The sequence below is a fragment of the Argopecten irradians genome, chromosome 2 (assembly GCF_041381155.1).
Source record: "Argopecten irradians isolate NY chromosome 2, Ai_NY, whole genome shotgun sequence".
Taxonomy (NCBI): domain Eukaryota; kingdom Metazoa; phylum Mollusca; class Bivalvia; order Pectinida; family Pectinidae; genus Argopecten; species Argopecten irradians.
Window position 1 is genome coordinate 55,521,558 of NC_091135.1, and position 23,477 is coordinate 55,545,034.

Sequence of the window (23,477 nt, forward strand, 5' to 3'; positions counted from 1 at the left end):
GGAATATCAAGTCCCTGTGGTATTGGATCACTGGAATATCAAGTCCCTGTGGTACTGGATCATTGGAATATCAGGTTCCTGTGGTACTGGGTCATTGGAATATCAAGTCCCTGTGGTACTGGATCATTGGTATATCGAGTCCGTGTGGTACTGGATCATTGGAATATTAATTCCCTTAGGCATTGGGTCATCAGACTGGGTTACTGTCACATAGAAATAGGTAGCTCAGGTCCAATTTGTGTTGTATCAAAGGCCTTTGTCCGTGTCCTTGTGCTGCAATAGTAATTTGGTTACAGACAATAAAAAGTTTTGGAGTCTGTAGGTTTCAATTCAAGGTTATCTGCTTTACAATCAGGGTTTGATCCTATAATGATCTTAAGGTGCACAGCTTTGATAGTTCAAGTGTATTTAAGATATTTACTTTCTAACCGTATTACTCTATATATAAACCTAATCACATAAGTATGTGTACAGGATATTTGTTTGTCTCGTGTTCAATTGACCTTGTGGTCATGATCACTCAGGTGGAATCCTAAACCTAGTAACAAGAGACTACTGACAGGTGCTTCTACCATAGAATCACTAGGTTTCCTTAGCTCTCAAACTCCTAAACAACTCCATAGTTTTCTTGTAGTAAAGTTCTGGTGAAAATGTCAGTAGTACAGGCCCTCTGAGCCTCTTGTTTGGTATGAATGGGCCAGTACCTACATTAAAGCTCTCCACTATATGTGTGGTGACCTGTAATAAGTAGCCCTGATATATAAGTGTTTATTTATATCGTGTTTCAGTATGTGAATGATTTACAAACAAACAGTGATCTATAAGTAAGGAACATGTAGATTTTACTGTATATTAATGTAGAGAATTATCATATTGTGGACTGATGATAAATTTTCCTCTGACAGATAATCTCTTCAAACACTGGACTACCATTAATAACACAAACCAGGCAATTTGACAAGCTTTTCACATTTAAATATCACCAGACAACCACACAGGTTTACATTACTATATTATATTCTGTGTGATAACAGGACCGTGCTGGTGTAAGGCACGTATACTTACCTGTACAGGTAAAGATCATATATTACATAGTATTAATTTACATCACTGACAATGGATTGAAAAGTATTCAGGCAACTTCTCTTTATATAATTATATCATATTAATCTTACCATGATAAAATTTGGGGTGGATAGCAATTATTTCTGTCTTTAATTGGAGCTGATTCAGTTAATTCCCCGAAACCCTCTAGTGAGGAGAACTAATTATTAACATCAATCAGTACCTAAGTATTCCTTAGCTATCTTCTATTAGGACTTTAGTTTGATTTTTATGAAATTTGAAACCATAATTATCTAATCAGAATGTAAAATCACACCTCGTCATCTTGAATTGTTTTTTTAACTGGAGAAATTTTAGCATTATTACAACAGGATCATACTCATATATGTCTATGTTTGACCATAGGACACACAGGATGGTGTGGACCACACCTTATCTAAGTAGATATAATCTCACATAATACCAAATATTTTAATGGAAAGGTACACAATACCTGTTACTCAATTTTGGAAATAAAAAAAAATTATCGTAACATAATATTTACATAAAATTCATAAAATTAACTGTAATTAATATTGTTATGTGTAATGAAATAATATTTCAGTAATGTTATAATGATTTATGATAAAATCAGTTAAGTTCCTAAAAGGAAATCTTATACTCCACAGAGATTTTCTGTTTATAAGGCTAAAGTACTGTGGTATCTGTATCACTCAATAACTTTAGACTATCAATGTGTACATTGGGACCCATCGTTGGAAATCCATGAGTCAACGCTCTATCATTTATCATTATTGACAATGATTTGGACTATATAACTACAGATGTCAATGAAATGGTAAGATCATACTGAAAATCTCCAACAATATGTCTCAAATAATTGTACAAAAAACTGCTTGGTGAGAATGTGGTTCAAACATGGACCCCCCTGACACTCAGAAGACAGCTCTACAAGGACCCTCCTGACACTCAGAAGACAGCTCTACAAGCACCCCCCTGACACTCAGAAGACAGCTCTACAAGGACCCCCCTGACACTGCAGAAGACAACTCTGCAAGGACCCCTCTGACACTCAGAAGACAGCTCTACTAGGACCCCCTGACACTCAGAAGACAGCTCTACTAGGACTCCCCTGACACTCAGAAGACAGCTCTACTAGGACCCCTCTGACACTCAGACGACAGCTCTACAAGGACCCCCCCCCCTGACACTCAGAAGACAGCTCTACTAGGACCCCCTGACACTCTGAAGACAGCTCTACTAGGACCCCCCTGACACTCAGAAGACAGCTCTACAAGGACCCCCCTGACACTCAGAAGACAGCTCTACCAGGACCCCCCTGACACTCAGAAGCAACTCTACAAGGACCTCCCTGACACTCAGAAGACAGCTCTACTAGGACCCCTCTGACACTCAGAAGACAGCTCTACAAGGACCCCCCTGACACTCAGAAGACAGCTCTACTAGGACCCTCCTGACACTCAGATGACAGCTCTACTAGGACCCCCCTGACACTCAGAAGACAGCTCTACCAGGACTCCCCTGACACTCAGAAGACAGCTCTACAAGGACCCTCCTGACACTCAGAAGACAGCTCTACAAGCACCCCCCTGACACTGCAGAAGACAACTCTGCAAGGACCCCCCTGACACTCAGAAGACAGCTCTACAAGGACCCCCCTGACACTCAGAAGACAGCTCTACAAGGACCCCCCTGACACTGCAGAAGACAACTCTGCAAGGACCCCTCTGACACTCAGAAGACAGCTCTACTAGGACCCCCTGACACTCAGAAGACAGCTCTACAAGGACCCCTCTGAAACTCTGAAGACAGCTGTACAAGGACCCCCCTGACACTCAGAAGACAGCTCTACCAGTTGATCTACGAGTTGTCTTCTAAACCTTCTGATTGATTTTTTTGCCTAATATATATTAGGCAAAAAAAAATGGAAAAAGCCTAATAATATAGGCAGGTTTACCTGGTGATCAGCTGGATCCACAACCGTTACACTCTTACCTTCCTGTTTTAGTCTTTGTCCTGAAGACACCTGGTGATCAGCTGGATCCACAACCGTTACACTCTTACCTTCCTGTTTTAGTCTTTGTCCTGAAGACACCTGGTGATCAGCTGGATCCACAACCGTTACACTCTTACCTTCCTGTTTTAGTCTTTGTCCCGAAGACACCTGGTGATCAGCTGGATCCACAACCGTTACACTCTTACCTTCCTGTTTTAGTCTTTGTCCTGAAGACACTGATGTTTGCAACAGGGTTTGATCAAAAGCACCAAATGTAGTAGGAGCAGAAAAATGTAGCGGTCAGACCGGGATTTGAACCTGGAACTGTGAACACTAGCCGTGTGCTCTACCGATTGAGCTAGTGGTTGCCAATATTTGACCACCTACAGTTTTAAATCCTATTTATAATGAAATGTATATATCGTAATCGACCCAATTAGTGCCAAGGATGCTATAAAAATATTGAAACAAATAAAGGAGCGCTAAATAGAACCAAATTTGGACTAGCCTTTCTATGTTTAATTTGAGGTAAGTGAAATGGATGCTTAAAAAAGGGAGAGGGACGCTTATAGGGGTGGGGGACGCTTATTGGGACAAATATGGTATGTAGTTATACTTTCCCTAAATTCAGCAATATTAGACCCATTGTAGATATACTAATTTGTTTGCTTTATATGCTATTTTATTCAGTTTAGTTTTATTTTGAAAGAGAGTGTTTATTCACAATAAATATGCTTATAAATCGATAACTAACTTTAGTTTATGAAACCCAGCAATGTTTAACTTATTTTATGTATATCCCTTTAACATGTGTATGGGGTTTACATTCACAGATTGTGATTCATAAAAAGTAGAACTCTTCAATGATATTGGGTTGTGATGTCACTCACGGTAGGTTTGAAACTTACAAAAGATATTATCAGATTAGAGAGCAATTTTCCTGCAGACATTTACACTTAAGCAGCACACCTTTATTAAATAAGTTTAATTACACATGAACAACGTCACATTCATGTATGTTATTCCAGATTCATTTGAAAATTCATCGCACAATTTTAATTTACTCTGCCTTGGAATTAGAAAATATGTTTTTATGATCATTTCAAAATCTAACCCTGTATAAGAGTTTTGCACACTGAATTTGAATTAGAAACAATTCAGACGAATTCCATGTTTTGCACTTAAATGTACTCTAAGAGTCAGTGAATAGCTAAACTTTGAAAGTGTAAATCTTCAATGTTACGCCTGATGTACATTAAGAGGTAGATATCAATGGTAAATTGATATATTGAAATAGCCCTATATTGCAGTATAAGATCGCTGTATACAATTTGTCATGCAAATCACGACCCCAATATGGAAGGGATCAGAACCATATTTTATGTACACAGTAACCTTTTAAGTTGGATTAAAGAACATTTCTTAGTTGTGAAGACTTCAGGTGGACGTTTTACCTGTACAGGTGTTGAGGTAATACAGGTATTGTTAACTTCCAAAATGAAAAATCTGAAAACAATTTAACTGCCTGTATTTCAGCACAGTACATCAAAATTCTGTATTTTCATATAACAGCATCACTTTAAAATACTGATAAATATTAATAAAATTAAATGTTTTATCTTGTATCAAATGAAAATGAAGTGGAAATGAGTGGAACAATTCTAGGATGACGTAGTAGGACCTAGTACTCCTTACATAGTCAAACACATGCATGTTTTCCAGTTGTACGGAAGATCAATTCGTAATGCTAACTTAGAAAGATGACAGATGAAATATTGGCTCAAGTCTCACTCTCTCCTTGTGAGAGTTGTGATGATTTAAAGAGATATCGGGAGTCAATACTAGGTGTGATAAATAATAACAATAGATCTGCTGGCTAACTTTACTTGGAGTACTGACATCAACCATTTCCCCTGGATATTGTGAAAAACTATTTCTGGAGTGACTGTGGTCTGTGGTGTCAAGTAGTTTGGGATTATGATAAAAAAAATTTCTGGGGGTCTCTTTTTTCTAGTTTTTCCTAATGTCTCATATACATGTATTGTTTTCCTGTAAGGTTTTACACAATTTATGACATAATTATAGTACATGTTGTTTTTTAATCACTTCATGTGTATAGAGAGATGCTAGGGTTGAAAAAAAGTGTGTTGGATTAATCGTCTCAGGATTTTAAATTCTTCTGGTTGGATAATTTCCAGATAGACATTCCAAATATTGTTTTGCTTTGCTAGCAGTGCAAATAAGAAGTGTGTATGAGAGTTGTAATTGATTTTTGAGTTTCCAATCGATGAAGGGATGAGCCAATGGGATAGGAGCTTGGTGATTGTGAAATTAGTGCAAACACAGAAAACTATAAACACTTGTTGACACTGATAATGGTTAATGCAGGCATTAACTCTGACTGTGCATGAATTTAAGTTTATTTCATACATGGAGGTATTATTCTGATGTGTTGTAACCATTATGGAAGTTAAAACCCTCCAACGAAGGGATAGTTTCCCTAAAGTACAACGGAGAGATAGTTTTCCTAGAGACCCCTCGCCAGGTCCAGGGGGTCTGAAAAGAAGGCTCAGTTTTGCAACAGTAGCAAAAAAGGCTTTACAATACAAGAGGGATGATGAACGGTAAGGAAAAATTTTCTAAGTTAAGGGGTTATCAACAAATTATTTCAGATAGAACTGTACAATTATTTTTTTTTTTAATTTTTGTTTATATGTTGATCTTTGTACATCAACTTATTTTGAGCCAAGAGAACACTAAACTTGAATTGGTAATGAAAAGGTCAGGAATGTATTCCTATAGTGGGGTACTCCTATTCTGCAAACATTTTTTCTCATAAGGATCATAGACACATTGTATTAGATGTCACTAACATCTAATACAATGTGTCTAAACATATAACCTAATAGGGGTTTCTCCCTGTTCTAGACTAAGGTTTATTAGTAAACTTGTCAGATATTCCATCAAAATTAGCTCCTCCAAGCTTGATTCACTTCTGTATATAGAGTGATATTAAAGATGTCTGACATCCTACCAATATTTCTCCATCTCAGGGCTGTAAAGGCTGAGTGGTCAAGTGCCTGCCATTATCCTAATATTCCTGCATTTATGGGCTACAATGTCTTGAGTGTTTCATGTGTTTGACAGTCATTGTGCCCCATCAGTAATGGTGTCAGACATCGAGGTTCCAACGGCAGAGTGGTTAAGGTGTCTAAAGTTCTATCAGTAGTGCTCTGTCTCTAGGTCACAGTGATCCTATGGTTAATTAGCTGTGTGATTTTAAACTACAAGCCCTTTTTCCTCTGGGTCTCCAAGCAGTCAATGTGTCTTGACTTTCTACCTCTTTAGCTCCTGTATCTTTTAAGCTTTGAAACGTATGGCAGTGAAGTGAAATATGATATTTTACAATTAGCTCTCCATCTTCAGGCTTCAGTGACCACATGATTAAGGGGTCAGATATTCTACCAATAGCCCTTGAACTCTTGGCTTCAGTGCCACATGACATGGTGAAGTTGTCTGACATTCTAACATTATTCTTCTTTCTGATCAACATCCCCAACCTCTGGGCTACAGTAGCTATGTGGTTACCCTGGTGTCTGATATTTCTGATCAACATCCTCAACCTCTGGGCTACAGTAGCTATGTGGTTAACCTGGTGTGTGATACTTCTGATCATCATCCCCAACCTCTGGTCTACAGTAGCTATGTGGTTACCCTTGTGTCTGATATTTCTGATCATCATCCCCAACCTCTGGGCTACAGTGTAGCTATGTGGTTACCCTGGTGTCTGATATTTCTAATCAATATCCTCAACCTCTCAGCTACAGTAGCTATATGGTTAACCTGGTGTGTGATACTTCTGATCAACATCCTCATACTCAGGGCTACAGTAGTTATATGGTTACCCTGGTGTCTGATATTTCTGATCAACATTACCAACCTCTGGGCTACAGTAGCTATATGGTTACGCCAGTATCTGAGATTTCTGATCAACATCCCCAACCTCTGTGCTACAGTAGCTATATGGTTACGCCAGTATCTGAGATTTCTGATCAACATCCCCAACCAGTGGTTTAAAGTAGGTATGTGGTTACCCTTGTGTCTGATATAACAATATATCAATAACTGGCAATATTGGCTGTGGTACCTCAGCTTACCTCAGAACCAAAACTTTACAGGGTTCATTGTCCATGGTGAGTTAAAGACATGCAGAGTATCAATGAGGAACCTTAAAGGTGCTCCACCGCTGACAAAAGGTATTTTTTCACTATCAAAAACAGGAGCAGACGATTTAATATTTTTCTTCTGTTACAAAAGTTACTTACTTTACACCATTACCACCATTGAAAAGTTTGAGCTTCTAATTTTACTTAAGTTAAAAATATGTGCCACTATATTCCATATGAAATGAAGTACTGGTTGCGCATGCACTAAAGGCGAAATAAATTATTTTATATTATTTTTTGTGTTAATTAGGCATATATATACATGAATAAACACAAATTATTGTTCGAATGATGAATGCCATTAATCCTATATAATTTATTATTGTTGCAGTCATTCGAAATGAGGTGGAATATTATTATCTGGGTCTCCAAGCAGTCTCTATCGGCAGTGATTAAGGGGTCAGAGCTTCATTAAATATAATGGTTATAGTACTTATGTGAATAACATCTCCCCAGTGGTACCATGGTGTTTATATGTATGATAATGACTGTTACCCTGGGTGTCTTGATATTTTGATCAACATCCTCAACATCTTGGCTTAAATAATTCCTCAACCTGGGGCTACAGTAGCTATCTCTTTACACCTGGTGTTGATATATTGGTACCGGATCAAACATCTCAACTACTCTGGGCTACAGTAATGTGTCTGATATTTCTTAAGCAATATCCTTCAACATCTGCGCTACAGTAGCTATACTGACCCTGGTGTCTGTATTTCTGATCAACATCCTCAACCTCTGGGCTACAGTAGCTTTGTGGTTACACCTGGTGTCTGATTATTTCTGTTCTACATCACCAACCTCTGTGCTACAGTTGCTATATGGTTTACGCCAGTATCTGAGATTTCTGATCAACATCCCCAAACAGTGGTTATAAAAGTAGGTATGTGGTTTTAAACCTGGTGTGTGATATTTCTGATCATCAATCCCCAAACTTCTGGTCCAGACAGTAGCTATGTGGTTACCCTTGGTTGATATTTCTGATCATCATCCCAAAACAGTGGTTAAAAGTAGGTATGTGGTTAACATGGTGTGTGATATTTCTGTTCATCAATCCCAACCTCTGGTCTAAACAGTAGCTATGTGGTTTACCCGTTGTGTCTGATATTTCTGTTCATCAATCACCCTAACACAGTCCTCAAGGTATGTGGCTAAAACATGGTGTGTGATACTTCTGATTCTTCAATCACCCAACCTCTGTCTACAGTAGCTATGTGGTTTTCCCTTGAGTCTGATATTTTGATCATACTTCCCCCAACCTCTGGGCTACAGTTAAGCTATGTATACCCTGGTGTTCTGATATTTTCTAATCAATAAACATCCGACAGCCAGAGAGACAATGGATATACATCCGACAGCCAGAGAGAGACAGAGGTAGATAGAGGATTATTATATATAGATACATCCGACAGCCAGAGAGACAGATGGGTAGATAGAGGAATCACAATATATATAGATACATCCGACAGCCAGAGAGACAGATGGGTAGATAGAGGAATCACATATTATATATAGATACATCCGACAGCCAGAGAGACAGATGGGTAGATAGAGGATTCATATTATATATAGATACATCCGACAGCCAGAGAGACAGATGGTAGATAGAGGAATCACAATATATATAGATACATCCGACAGCCAGAGAGACAGATGGGTAGATAGAGGAATCATATTATATATAGATACATCCGACAGCCAGAGAGACAGATGGGTAGATAGAGGAATCACAATATATATAGATACATCCGACAGCCAGAGAGACAGATGGGTAGATAGAGGATTCACAATATATATAGATACATCCGACAGCCAGAGAGACAGATGGGTAGATAGAGGATTCATATTATATATAGATACATCCGACAGCCAGAGAGACAGATGGGTAGATAGAGGAATCACAATATATATAGATACATCCGACAGCCAGAGAGACAGATGGGTAGATAGAGGATTCATATTATATATAGATACATCCGACAGCCAGAGAGACAGATGGGTAGATAGAGGAATCACAATATATATAGATACATCCGACAGCCAGAGAGACAGATGGGTAGATAGAGGATTCATATTATATATAGATACATCCAACAGCCAGAGAGACAGATGGGTAGATAGAGGATTCATATTATATATAGATACATCCGACAGCCAGAGAGACAGATGGGTAGATAGAGGAATCACAATATATATAGATACATCCGACAGCCAGAGAGACAGATGGGTAGATAGAGGATTCATATTATATATAGATACATCCGACAGCCAGAGAGACAGATGGGTAGATAGAGGAATCACAATATATATAGATACATCCGACAGCCAGAGAGACAGATGGGTAGATAGAGGATTCATATTATATATAGATACATCCGACAGCCAGAGAGACAGATGGGTAGATAGAGGAATCACAATATATATAGATACATCCGACAGCCAGAGAGACAGATGGGTAGATAGAGGAATCACAATATATATAGATACATCCGACAGCCAGAGAGACAGATGGGTAGATAGAGGAATCACAATATATATAGATACATCCGACAGCCAGAGAGACAGATGGGTAGATAGAGGAATCACAATATATATAGATACATCCGACAGCCAGAGAGACAGATGGGTAGATAGAGGATTCATAATATATATAGATACATCCGACAGCCAGAGAGACAGATGGGTAGATAGAGGAATCACAATATATATAGATACATCCGACAGCCAGAGAGACAGATGGGTAGATAGAGGATCACATATTATATATAGATACATCCGACAGCCAGAGAGACAGATGGGTAGATAGAGGAATCACAATATATATAGATACATCCGACAGCCAGAGAGACAGATGGGTAGATAGAGGAATCACAATATATATAGATACATCCGACAGCCAGAGAGACAGATGGGTAGATAGAGGAATCACAATATATATAGATACATCCGACAGCCAGAGAGACAGATGGGTAGATAGAGGATTCAATATATATAGATACATCCGACAGCCAGAGAGACAGATGGGTAGATAGAGGATTCAATATATATAGATACATCCGACAGCCAGAGAGACAGATGGGTAGATAGAGGAATCACAATATATATAGATACATCCAACAGCCAGAGAGACAGATGGGTAGATAGAGGATTCATATTATATATAGATACATCCAACAGCCAGAGAGACAGATGGGTAGATAGAGGAATCACAATATATATAGATACATCCGACAGCCAGAGAGACAGATGGGTAGATAGAGGAATCACAATATATATAGATACATCCGACAGCCAGAGAGACAGATGGGTAGATAGAGGAATCACAATATATATAGATACATCCGACAGCCAGAGAGACAGATGGGTAGATAGAGGATTCATAATATATATAGATACATCCGACAGCCAGAGAGACAGATGGGTAGATAGAGGAATCACAATATATATAGATACATCCGACAGCCAGAGAGACAGATGGGTAGATAGAGGAATCACAATATATATAGATACATCCGACAGCCAGAGAGACAGATGGGTAGATAGAGGAATCACAATATATATAGATACATCCGACAGCCAGAGAGACAGATGGGTAGATAGAGGATTCATATTATATATAGATACATCCGACAGCCAGAGAGACAGATGGGTAGATAGAGGAATCACAATATATATAGATACATCCGACAGCCAGAGAGACAGATGGGTAGATAGAGGAATCACAATATATATAGATACATCCGACAGCCAGAGAGACAGATGGGTAGATAGAGGAATCACAATATATATAGATACATCCGACAGCCAGAGAGACAGATGGGTAGATAGAGGAATCACAATATATATAGATACATCCGACAGCCAGAGAGACAGATGGTAGATAGAGGAATCACAATATATATAGATACATCCAACAGCCAGAGAGACAGATGGGTAGATAGAGGAATCACAATATATATAGATACATCCGACAGCCAGAGAGACAGATGGGTAGATAGAGGAATCACAATATATATAGATACATCCGACAGCCAGAGAGACAGATGGTAGATAGAGGAATCACAATATAGAGATACATCCGACAGCCAGAGAGACAATAGATAGAGGAATCACAATATATATAGATACATCCGACAGCCAGAGAGACAGATGGGTAGATAGAGGAATCACAATATATATAGATACATCCGACAGCCAGAGAGACAGATGGGTAGATAGAGGATCACAATATATATAGATACATCCGACAGCCAGAGAGACAGATGGTAGATAGAGGAATCACAATATATATAGATACATCCGACAGCCAGAGAGACAGATGGGTAGATAGAGGAATCACAATATATATAGATACATCCGACAGCCAGAGAGACAGATGGGTAGATAGAGGAATCACAATATATATAGATACATCCGACAGCCAGAGAGACAGATGGGTAGATAGAGGAATCACAATATATATATAGATACATCCGACAGCCAGAGAGACAGATGGGTAGATAGAGGAATCATATTATATATAGATACATCCGACAGCCAGAGAGACAGATGGGTAGATAGAGGAATCACAATATATATAGATACATCCGACAGCCAGAGAGACAGATGGGTAGATAGAGGAATCACAATATATGTAGATACATCCGACAGCCAGAGAGACAGATGGGTAGATAGAGGAATCACAATATATATAGATACATCCGACAGCCAGAGAGACAGATGGGTAGATAGAGGAATCACAATATATATAGATACATCCGACAGCCAGAGAGACAGATGGGTAGATAGAGGAATCACAATATATATAGATACATCCGACAGCCAGAGAGACAGATGGGTAGATAGAGGAATCACAATATATATAGATACATCCGACAGCCAGAGAGACAGATGGGTAGATAGAGGAATCACAATATATATAGATACATCCGACAGCCAGAGAGACAGATGGGTAGATAGAGGATTCACAATATATATAGATACATCCGACAGCCAGAGAGACAGATGGGTAGATAGAGGAATCACAATATATATAGATACATCCGACAGCCAGAGAGACAGATGGGTAGATAGAGGATCACAATATATATAGATACATCCGACAGCCAGAGAGACAGATGGGTAGATAGAGGAATCACAATATATATAGATACATCCGACAGCCAGAGAGACAGATGGGTAGATAGAGGAATCCAATATATATAATACATCCGACAGCCGAGAGACAGATGGATAGATAGAATCACAAAATATAGATACATCCGACAGCCAGAGAGACAGATAGTAGATAGAGGAATCACAATATATATAGATACATCCGACAGCCAGAGAGACAGATGGGTAGATAGAGGAATTCACAATATATATAGATACATCCGACAGCCAGAGAGACAGATGGTTAGATAGAGGAATCACAATATATATAGATACATCCGACAGCCAGAGAGACAGATGGGTAGATAGAGGATTCATAATATATAGAGATACATCCGACAGCCAGAGAGACAGATGGGTAGATAGAGGAATCACAATATATATAGATACATCCGACAGCCAGAGAGACAGATGGGTAGATAGAGGATTCATAATATATATAGATACATCCGACAGCCAGAGAGACAGATAGGTAGATAGAGGAATCACAATATATGTAGATACATCCGACAGCCAGAGAGACAGATGGATAGATAGAGGATTCATAAATATATATAGATACATCCGACAGCCAGAGAGACAGATGGATAGATAGAGGAATCACAATATATATAGAGATACATCCGACAGCCAGAGAGACAGATGGGTAGATAGAGGAATTACAGATATAGCGATACATCCGACAGCCAGAGAGACAGATGGGTAGATAGAGGAATAACAGATATAGAGAAGGAGAGCAAAAAGATGAAAGGGAAAGAGACATGCTGATTAAACAATGGCTGATTTAAGTTTGTGAATGAGTTCTGTTGAAATAGATTTATTGAACAACAGTTACAGTATTGATTATGAACATTTAAAATGGAGAATAACATGTGTACATACTTATGGTATTCTACTAATTGGTCTGTATAACGACTTGGTGAAGTCAGTTTAGTAATGATTTTAATCTGCTTAGCATTGCTGCTCAGTTTTTACCCCATAGTATTAGTGGTAATATTCCTTAAGAACTTTAAGAGACTATATATATAGCTAGTATCAATTAACCAAATTTTGTAAGCTCATTGTCTGGGGAGAAAAACTAACAAAAGCAAAATCTATATCTTTAAAAAACCTCAAAAGACTTGAAGATTGCTGTTTTTCATTTATAAAAGTATATTAATAATGATTTTCTTTTATAAGGAAAGTATGGATGAATTATATTACTTCAATATTGAATGGCTCTGCATGTTAAGATGTAATAACTTTTGTGATTCAATGAACCTTGAAGTAAATTAATTACCAGTTAACATTAGAGGCAAGTGGTAATTACAGCACCATTTTCTGATGTCCATCGTACCCTTAAGTTTGGGAGAAAGCATTTAGCTTGACTTCTGATTATTGAATTAATTGGATCCACTTATATATGAGTATAATTTGAAAACGATTGATGTGAGAATCTATTTATAAGTTGTAAAAGTATTATATCATTTAATGTTCTTATGGTTCCATGGTTACAGGTGGTAAACATGCCCAAGTTACAGTGTAAAAGAAATATATTTCATCCCCCCTGTACTTATATTATATAAACCTACAACCCAAGCAATAACTATCACCAACACTCAGTCTCACCAGACCTCTGAGATCAAAGGTGGCAATAAAAATTAACAAAAATTAGACATGTGTATTTGAGGGATATTTCTATACCCCTCCCCTCCAACCCCACCCTTATCCAACCCCACCCTTATCCAACCCCAGTACTTGTTACAGTGTGAAAAAGAAAATTCAGATAGGTAATATACAGATGTATTCACCTGTCCAGATAGGTAATATACAGATGTATTCACCTGTCCAGATAGGTAGTGGTACAGATGTATTCACCTGTCCAGATAGGTAGTGAGACAGATGTATTCACCTGTCCAGATAGGTAGTGATACAGATGTATTCACCTGTCCAGATAGGTAGTGGTACAGATGTATTCACCTGTCCAGATAGGTAGTGGACAGATGTATTCACCTGTCCAGATAGGTAGTGATACAGATGTATTCACCTGTCCAGATAGGTAGTGGTACAGATGTATTCACCTGTCCAGATAGGTAGTGAGACAGATGTATTCACCTGTCCAGATAGGTAGTGGTACAGATGTATTCACCTGTCCAGATAGGTAGTGATACAGATGTATTCACCTGTCCAGATAGGTAGTGATACAGATGTATTCACCTGTCCAGATCACTGGTAGTGATACAGATGTATTCACCTGTCCAGATAGGTAGTGATACAGATGTATTCATTATCACCTGTCCAGATAGGTAGTGGTACAGATGTATTCACCTGTCCAGATAGGTAGTGATACAGATGTATTCACCTGTCCAGATAGGTAGTGATACAGATGTATTCACCTGTCCAGATAGGTAGTGATACAGATGTATTCACCTGTCCAGATAGGTAGTGATACAGATGTATTCACCTGTCCAGATAGGTAGTGATACAGATGTATTCACCTGTCCAGATAGGTAGTGATACAGATGTATTCACCTGTCCAGATAGGTAGTGATACAGATGTATTCACCTGTCCAGATAGGTAGTGATACAGATGTATTCACCTGTCCAGATAGGTAGTGATACAGATGTATTCACCTGTCCAGATAGGTAGTGATACAGATGTATTCACCTGTCCAGATAGGTAGTGATACAGATGTATTCACCTGTCCAGATAGGTAGTGATACAGATGTATTCACCTGTCCAGATAGGTAGTGATACAGATGTATTCACCTGTCCAGATAGGTAGTGATACAGATGTACAGATGTATTCACCTGTCCAGATAGGTAGTGATACAGGTGTATTCACCTGTCCAGATAGGTAGTGATACAGATGTATTCACCTGTCCAGATAGGTAGTGATACAGATGTATTCACCTGTCCAGATAGGTAGTGATACAGATGTATTCACCTGTCCAGATAGGTAGTGATACAGATTGTATTCACCTGTCCAGATAGGTACATCCCTTGAAATGTGATACAGATGTATCATTCACCTGTCCAGATAGGTAGTGATACAGGTGTATTTACCTGTCCAGATAGGTTGTGATATAGATGTATTCACCTGTTTAGATAGGTAGTTATATAGATGTATTCACCTGTCCAGATAGGTAGTAATACAGATGTACGTATTCACCTGTCCAGATAGGTAGTGATACAGATGTACGTATTCACCTGTCCAGATAGGTAGTGATACAGATGTATTCACCTGTCCAGATAGGTAGTGATACAGATATACGTATCTATTCACCTGTCCAGATAGGTAGTGATACAGATGTATTCACCTGTCCAGATAGGTAGTGATACAGATGTATTCACCTGTCCAGATAGGTAGTGATACAGATGTATTCACCTGTCCAGATAGGTAGTGATACATGATGTATTCACCTGTCCAGATAGGTAGTGATACAGATGTATATGTATTCACCTGTCCAGATAGGTAGTGATACAGATGTATTCACCTGTCCAGATAGGTAGTGATACAGATGTATTCACCTGTCCAGATAGGTAGTGATACAGATGTATGTATTCACCTGTCCAGATAGGTAGTGATACAGATGTATTCACCTGTCCAGATAGGTAGTGATACAGATGTATTCACCTGTCCAGATAGGTAGTGATACAGATGTATTCACCTGTCCAGATAGGTAGTGATACAGATGTACGTATTCACCTGTCCAGATAGGTAGTGATACAGATGTACGTATTCACCTGTCCAGATAGGTAGTGATACAGATGTATTCACCTGTCCAGATAGGTAGTGATACAGATGTATGTATTCACCTGTCCAGATAGGTAGTGATACAGATGTATTCACCTGTCCAGATAGGTAGTGATACAGATGTATTCACCTGTCCAGATAGGTAGTGATACAGATGGTATTCACCTGTCCAGATAGGTAGTGATACAGATGTATTCACCTGTCCAGATAGGTAGTGATACAGATGTATTCACCTGTCCAGATAGGTAGTGATACAGATGTATTCACCTGTCCCAGATAGGTAGTGATACAGATGTATTCACCTGTCCAGATAGGTAGTGATACAGATGTATTCACCTGTCCAGATAGGTAGTGATACAGATGTATTCACCTGTCCAGATAGGTAGTGATACAGATGTACGTATTCACCTGTCCAGATAGGTAGTGATACAGATGTATTCACCTGTCCAGATAGGTAGTGATACAGATGTATTCACCTGTCCAGATAGGTAGTGATACAGATGTGTATTCACTGGTCTGTCCAATAGTAGTGATACAGATGTATTCACCTGTCCAGATAGGTAGTGATACAGATGTATTCATCTGTCCAGATAGGTACGATACAGGTGTATTCATCTGTCCAGATAGGTAGTGATACAGATGTACTATTCACCTTCATTCCTGTCCAGATAGGTAGTGATACAGATGTACGTATTCACCTGTCCAGATAGGTAGTGATACCGATGTATTCACCTGTCCAGATAGGTTGTGATACAGGTGTATTCACCTGTCCAGATAGGTAGTGATGCAGATGTATTCACTTGTCCAGAATAAGGAACAGGTATTTATTTGATACACAGAAGGGTTAGTTGGCTGAGTGAATGTTCTGATGCAGCGTTCTTGGATTCTTTATTATTGACGTTTATAGAAGAAGATAAGGCGTTTATCTGGGTTGGGGATCTATTTCCTGTTTTTTATCCTAGGATGTCATTGATCTGTCAGGTCTTTATTGTGGAATGTCTGCCATTTATTGATTCTACTGTAACAAACATGGACCTAACCTATTTGTTTGTTGTTGTCCATTCATATATCTGGTAATCAACAAGAAAGACAGCATTGTAAACAATTCATCAGGTAGTTAATTGAATAAAACCACAGAAAAAGATCAGGATATCAAACTGATATTTTAATTAAAGACTCTTTATTATGTGCTTCATTCTGACTACACAAGATTTGGACAGGTGCAGGTGAGCGTCCATATAAAAAGATCTGATTTTTGTAATTGGAGGTAACTTCTGCATTCAGGTCAAAATTGTATTTGAGGTCAAATATCAACTCTTGTATAGGTCAGAGATGTCTGTGCTTGTGGTCAGATATCAACTGTCTTTGTGGTCAGATATCAACTGTCTTTGAGGTCAGACATCAACTGTCTTTGTGGTCAGATATCAACTGTCTTTGTGGTCAAATATCAACTGTCTTTGTGGTCAGATATCAACTGTCTTTGTGGTCAGTATCAATTGTCATTGTAGTCAGATATCAACTGTCTTTGGGGCCAGATATCAACTGTCTTTGGGACCAGATATCGACTGTCTTTGGGGCCAGATATCAACTGTCATTATAGTCGGATATCAACTGTCTTTTCAATCAGATATCAACTGTCTTTGTGGTCAGATATCAACTGTCTTTGTGGTCAGATATCAACTGTCTTTGTGGTCAGATATCAACTATCTTTGTGGTCAGACATCAGCTGTCTTTGTGGTCAGTATCAACTGTCATTGTAGTCAGATATCAACTGTCTTTGGGGCCAGATATCAACTGTCTTTGGGACCAGATATCGACTGTTTTGGAGCCAGATATCAACTGTCTTTGCAGTTGGATATCAACTGTCTTTGTGATCAGATATCAATTGTCTTTGTGGTCAGATATCGACTGTCCTTGTGGTCAGATATCAACTGATTTTGTGGTCAGATATCAACTGTCTTTGCAGTCAGATATCAACTGTCTTTGTGGTTAGATATCAACTGTCTTTGTGGTCAGATATCAACCGTCTTTGTGGTCAGATATCAACTGTCTTTGTGGTCAGATATAAACTTTCTTTGTGGTCAGACATCAGACACCCATGTTTGATTCTTTTTCTCCCATACTTAGTAGAAAAAATGATGAAATTCCACTTGGTTTCCAGCTTTTTCATCGTGCCATGATCGCAGGAACGTCGTTATGCGTCAAAATTGATGACGTCATCTAGAATGTGCTGCAGTTATGCCGCATGTATTGATGACGTCACGTTATTGTCTAGCGCGTGTGAGCTGTCTTACACCCCCCTGTGTAAGATAGAGATATCTTTTCCCTAGCAACCACGGGATATCCCTGTGAAGTATGGGAGAAATCAACTGTCTTTGGGGCCAGACATCAACTGTCTTTGGGGCCAGATATCAACTGTCTTCAGAATTCAAGGCTAGAGTCAAGGTTAAAACCTTGATCAGAGTCCCTATTCCCCCTAGTTGTAAATAATTAACATTGAGATGTTTAATTGTTGCAGGGAGAAGGAAAAGAATGAGCTGAAGTCTCGCATTGATGAGTTGGAACATTATAAAGCCAAGTATGAGCAGCTACAGGAGGAAAACCAGGTAGGTTAAATATGTCAAAATTTACCTGATGTTATGAGGTGAGGGCAAGGTTGGTTTATTCTGTCACTTTTACCTGATATTGTTAGAGGAAAACCAGGTAGGGTAATTCTGTTATAATTTACCTGATGTTATGAAGTGGACGCAAGGTAGGTTAATTCTGTCACATTTACCTGATATCGTAGGAAGAAAACCAGTAGGTTAATTCTGTCACATTTACCTGATATCGTAGGAAGAAAACCAGGTAGGTTAATTCTGTCACATTTACCTGATATCGTAGAAAGAAAACCAGGTAGATTAATTCTGTCACATTTACCTGATATTGAAGAAAGACTAGGTAGGTTGATTATGTCATTTTTACCTGATATTGAAGAAGGAAACCAGGTAGGTTGATTATGTCATATTTACCTGATATCATGCAAAGAAAACCAGGTACTGTAGGTTAATTCCGTCAACATTTACTTGATATTGTAGGAGGAAAACCAGGTATGTTAATTATGTCTACATTTTCTGTTGTTAGAAAAGGAAAATAAGGTCTAATAGCTGCATGATGCTCTATAAAGTAATTATGGTCATGGTTTGTTGTGTTGTCTAATGCTATTTTTTTTGTCTTGATGACAGACTAAATGTGTAGCAAGAAATATTCAGCTATTACAAAATTGATATTAACTCAATTTTTACTTGACTGCATAAATGATAATATTTTTAATCATCTTTAAAGGCAATTAGATAAAAGAAGTTTAAATTGTAAGACCCTTGGAATAATGAGTATATTGTGTGTTATAGGCGCTACAGAGAAAGGTGGACCACATGTACCTCGGGCAAAGTGATGCAAGTCAGAAACTCCTCAAAACATCAGAGCTTAATGACAAGCTACGGGCTGAGAACAAGAAAAAGACGGAACAAATTGAGAAGTTTCAGCGAGACACACGATTAATGGAGGACCGGATACGCAATCTGGAGATCCGAGGTCAGTCTGGTCTCATTTTCATTGTGTTGTGTATAAGGGCGAGCAGTCAGTTGATGTTAGATAAAAAAAACCATAACTGTAATTATTACAATGAATTAAAACAATAAACACTTTTCTAGTACATGGATGGAATCTTGACTACCTATCATATTTCTTCTGCACAAGTAATTTGTCACTCACTGTGGGAGGGTAAAGGTAATGGTTGAGTGAGTTGGATAGTCACTGTGGGAGGGTAAAGGTGATGGTTGAGTGTGTTGGATAGTCACTGTGGGAGGGTAACAGTGATGGTTGGGTGAGTAGGATAGTCACTGTGGGAGGGTAAAGGTGATGGTTGAGTGAGTAGGATAGTCACTCACTGTGGGAGGATAACGGTGATGGTTGGGTGAGTTGGATAGTCACTGTGGGAGGGTAACGGTGATGGTTGGGTGAATAGGATAGTCACTCACTGTGGGAGGGTAACGGTGATGGTTGGGTGAGTTGGATAGTCACTGTGGGAGGGTAACAGTGATGGTTGGGTGAGTAGGATAGTCACTGTGGAAGGGTAACGGTGATGGTTGGGTGAGTAGGATAGTCACTCACTGTGGGATGGTAAAGGTGATGGTTGAGTGAGTAGGATAGTCACTGTGGAAGGGTAACGATGATGGTTGGGTGAGTAGGATAGTCACTCACTGTGGGAGGATAACGGTGATGGTTGGGTGAGTTGGATAGTCACTGTAGGAGGGTAAAGGTGATGGTTGAGTGAGTTGGATAGTCACTGTGGGAGGGTAACGGTGATGGTTGGGTGAATAGGATAGTCACTCACTGTGGGAGGGTAACGGTGATGGTTGGGTGAGTAGGATAGTCACTGTGGGAGGGTAACAGTGATGGTTGGGTGAGTAGGATAGTCACTCACTGTGGGAGGGTAACGGTGATGGTTGGGTAAGTAGGATAGTCGTGTGGAAGATAACGGTGATGGTTGGGTAAGTAGGATAGTCACTCACTGTGGGAGGGTAAAGGTGATGGTTGGGTGAGTAGGATAGTCACTGTGGGAGGGTAAGGTGATGGTTGGGTGAGTAGGATAGTCACTCACTGTGGGAGGGTAAAGGTGATGGTTGGGTGAGTAGGATAGTCACTGTGGGAGGGTAAAGGTGATGGTTGGGTGAGTAGGATAGTCACTGTGGGAGGGTAAAGGTGATGGTTGGGTGAGTAGGATAGTCACTGTGGGAGGGTAAAGGTGAAGGTTGGGTGAGTAGGATAGTCACTCACTGTGGGAGAGAAAAGGTGATGGTTGGGTGAGTAGGATAGTCACTGTGGGAGGGTAAAGGTGATGGTTGGGTGAGTAGGATAGTCACTGTGGGAGGGTAACAGTGATGGTTGGGTGAGTAGGATAGTCACTGTGGGAGGGAAAAGGTGATGGTTGGGTGAGTAGGATAGTCACTGTAGGAGGGTAAAGGTGATGGTTGGGTGAGTAGGATAGTCACTCACTGTGGGAGGGAAAAGGTGATGGTTGGGTGAGTAGGATAGTCACTGTGGGAGGGTAAAGGTGATGGTTGAGTGAGTAGGATAGTCACTGTGGGAGGGTAAAGGTGATGGTTGAGTGAGTAGGATAGTCACTGTGGGAGGGTAACAGTGATGGTTGGGTGAATAGGATAGTTACTGTGGAAGGGTAACGGTGATGGTTGGGTGAGTAGGATAGTCACTCACTGTGGGAGGGAAAAGGTGATGGTTGGGTGAGTAGGATAGTCACTGTGGGAGGGTAAAGGTGATGGTTGAGTGAGTAGGATAGTCACTGTGGGAGGGTAACAGTGATGGTTGGGTGAATAGGATAGTCACTGTGGAAGGGTAACGGTGATGGTTGGGTGAGTAGGATAGTCACTCACTGTGGGAGGGAAAAGGTGATGGTTGGGTGAGTAGGATAGTCACTCACTGTGGGAGGGTAAAGGTGATGGTTGGGTGAGTAGGATAGTCACTGTGGGAGGGTAAAGGTGATGGTTGGGTGAGTAGGATAGTCACTCACTGTGGGAGGGAAAAGGTGATGGTTGGGTGAGTAGGATAGTCACTGTGGGAGGGTAAAGGTGATGGTTGAGTGAGTAGGATAGTCACTGTGGGAGGGTAACAGTGATGGTTGGGTGAATAGGATAGTCACTGTGGGAGGGTAAAGGTGATGGTTGGGTGAGTAGGATAGTCACTCACTGTGGGAGGGAAAAGGTGATGGTTGGGTGAGTAGGATAGTCACTGTGGGAGGGTAAAGGTGATGGTTGGGTGAGTAGGATAGTCACTGTGGGAGGGTAACAGTGATGGTTGGGTGAATAGGATAGTCACTGTGGAAGGGTAAAGGTGATGGTTGGGTGAGTAGAATAGTCACTGTGGGAGGGTAACGGTGATGGTTGGGTGAGTAGAATAGTCACTGTGGGAGGGTAACGGTGATGGTTGGGTGAGTAGGATAGTCACTCACTGTGGGATGGTAAAGGTGATGGTTGGGTGAGTAGGATAGTCACTCACTGTGGGAGGGTAAAGGTGATGGTTGGGTGAGTTGGATAGTCACTGTGGGAGGGTAACAGTGATGGTTGGGTGAGTAGGATAGTCACTGTGGGAGGGTAACGGTGATGGTTGGGTGAGTAGGATAGTCACTCACTGTGGGAGGGAAAAGGTGATGGTTGGGTGAGTTGGATAGTCACTCACTGTGGGAGGGTAACGGTGATGGTTGGGTGAGTAGGATAGTCACTCACTGTGGGAGGGTAAAGGTGATGGTTGGGTGAGTTGGATAGTCACTGTGGGAGGGTAACAGTGATGGTTGGGTGAGTAGGATAGTCACTGTTGGAGGGTAACGGTGATGGTTGGGTGAGTAGGATAGTCACTGTGGGAGGGTAACAGTGATGGTTGGGTGAGTAGGATAGTCACTGTGGGAGGGTAACGGTGATGGTTGGGTGAGTAGGATAGTCACTCACTGTGGGATGGTAAAGGTGATGGTTGGGTGACTAGGATAGTCACTCACTGTGGGAGGGTAAAGGTGATGGTTGAGTAAGTTGGATAGTCACTGTGGGAGGGTAACAGTGATGGTTTGGTGAGTAGGATAGTCACTGTGGGAGGGTAACGGTGATGGTTGGGTGAGTAGGATAGTCACTGTGGGAGGGTAACAGTGATGGTTGGGTGAGTAGGATAGTCACTGTGGGAGGGTAACAGTGATGGTTGGGTGAATATAGTCACTCACTGTGGGAGGGTAAAGGTGATGGTTGGGTGAGTAGGATAGTCACTCACTGTGGGAGGGTAACGGTGATGGTTGGGTGAGTAGGATAGTCACTGTGGGAGGGTAACAGTGATGGTTGGGTGAGTAGGATAGTCACTGTGGGAGGGTAACGGTGATGGTTGGGTGAGTAGGATAGTCACTGTGGGAGGGTAACGGTGATGGTTGGGTGAGTAGGATAGTCACTGTGGGAGGGTACAGTGATGGTTGTGTGAGTAGGATAGTCACTGTGGGAGGGTAACAGTGATGGTTGAGTAAGTTGGATAGTCACTGTGGGAGCGTAACAGTGATGGTTGGGTGAGTAGGATAGTCACTGTGGGAGGGTAACGGTGATGGTTGGGTGAGTAGGATAGTCACTGTGGGAGGGTAACAGTGATGGTTGAGTGAGTAGGATAGTCACTGTGGGAGGGTAACGGTGATGGTTGGGTGAGTAGGATAGTCACTCACTGTGGGATGGTAAAGGTGATGGTTGGGTGAGTAGG

The 23,477-nt window shown here is 40.3% G+C and overlaps 1 protein-coding gene across 5 annotated transcripts in view; it reads left to right on the top strand.

The window, feature by feature from the left end:
* LOC138316002 (putative leucine-rich repeat-containing protein DDB_G0290503) overlaps positions 1 to 23,477 on the top strand; it is a 77,701-nt gene that overhangs the window by 30,429 nt on the left and 23,795 nt on the right. For 3 of the 5 annotated variants that reach the window (XM_069257470.1, XM_069257473.1, XM_069257469.1), the window contains exons 2-3: positions 18,718 to 18,805; positions 19,589 to 19,772. In XM_069257470.1, the coding sequence (XP_069113571.1) occupies positions 18,718 to 18,805; positions 19,589 to 19,772 (272 nt within the window). Of the gene's footprint in view, positions 1 to 1,858; positions 1,904 to 5,324; positions 5,707 to 18,717; positions 18,806 to 19,588; positions 19,773 to 23,477 lie in introns of those variants that run through there. The other 2 variants (XM_069257472.1, XM_069257468.1) reach the window with 2 other exon arrangements.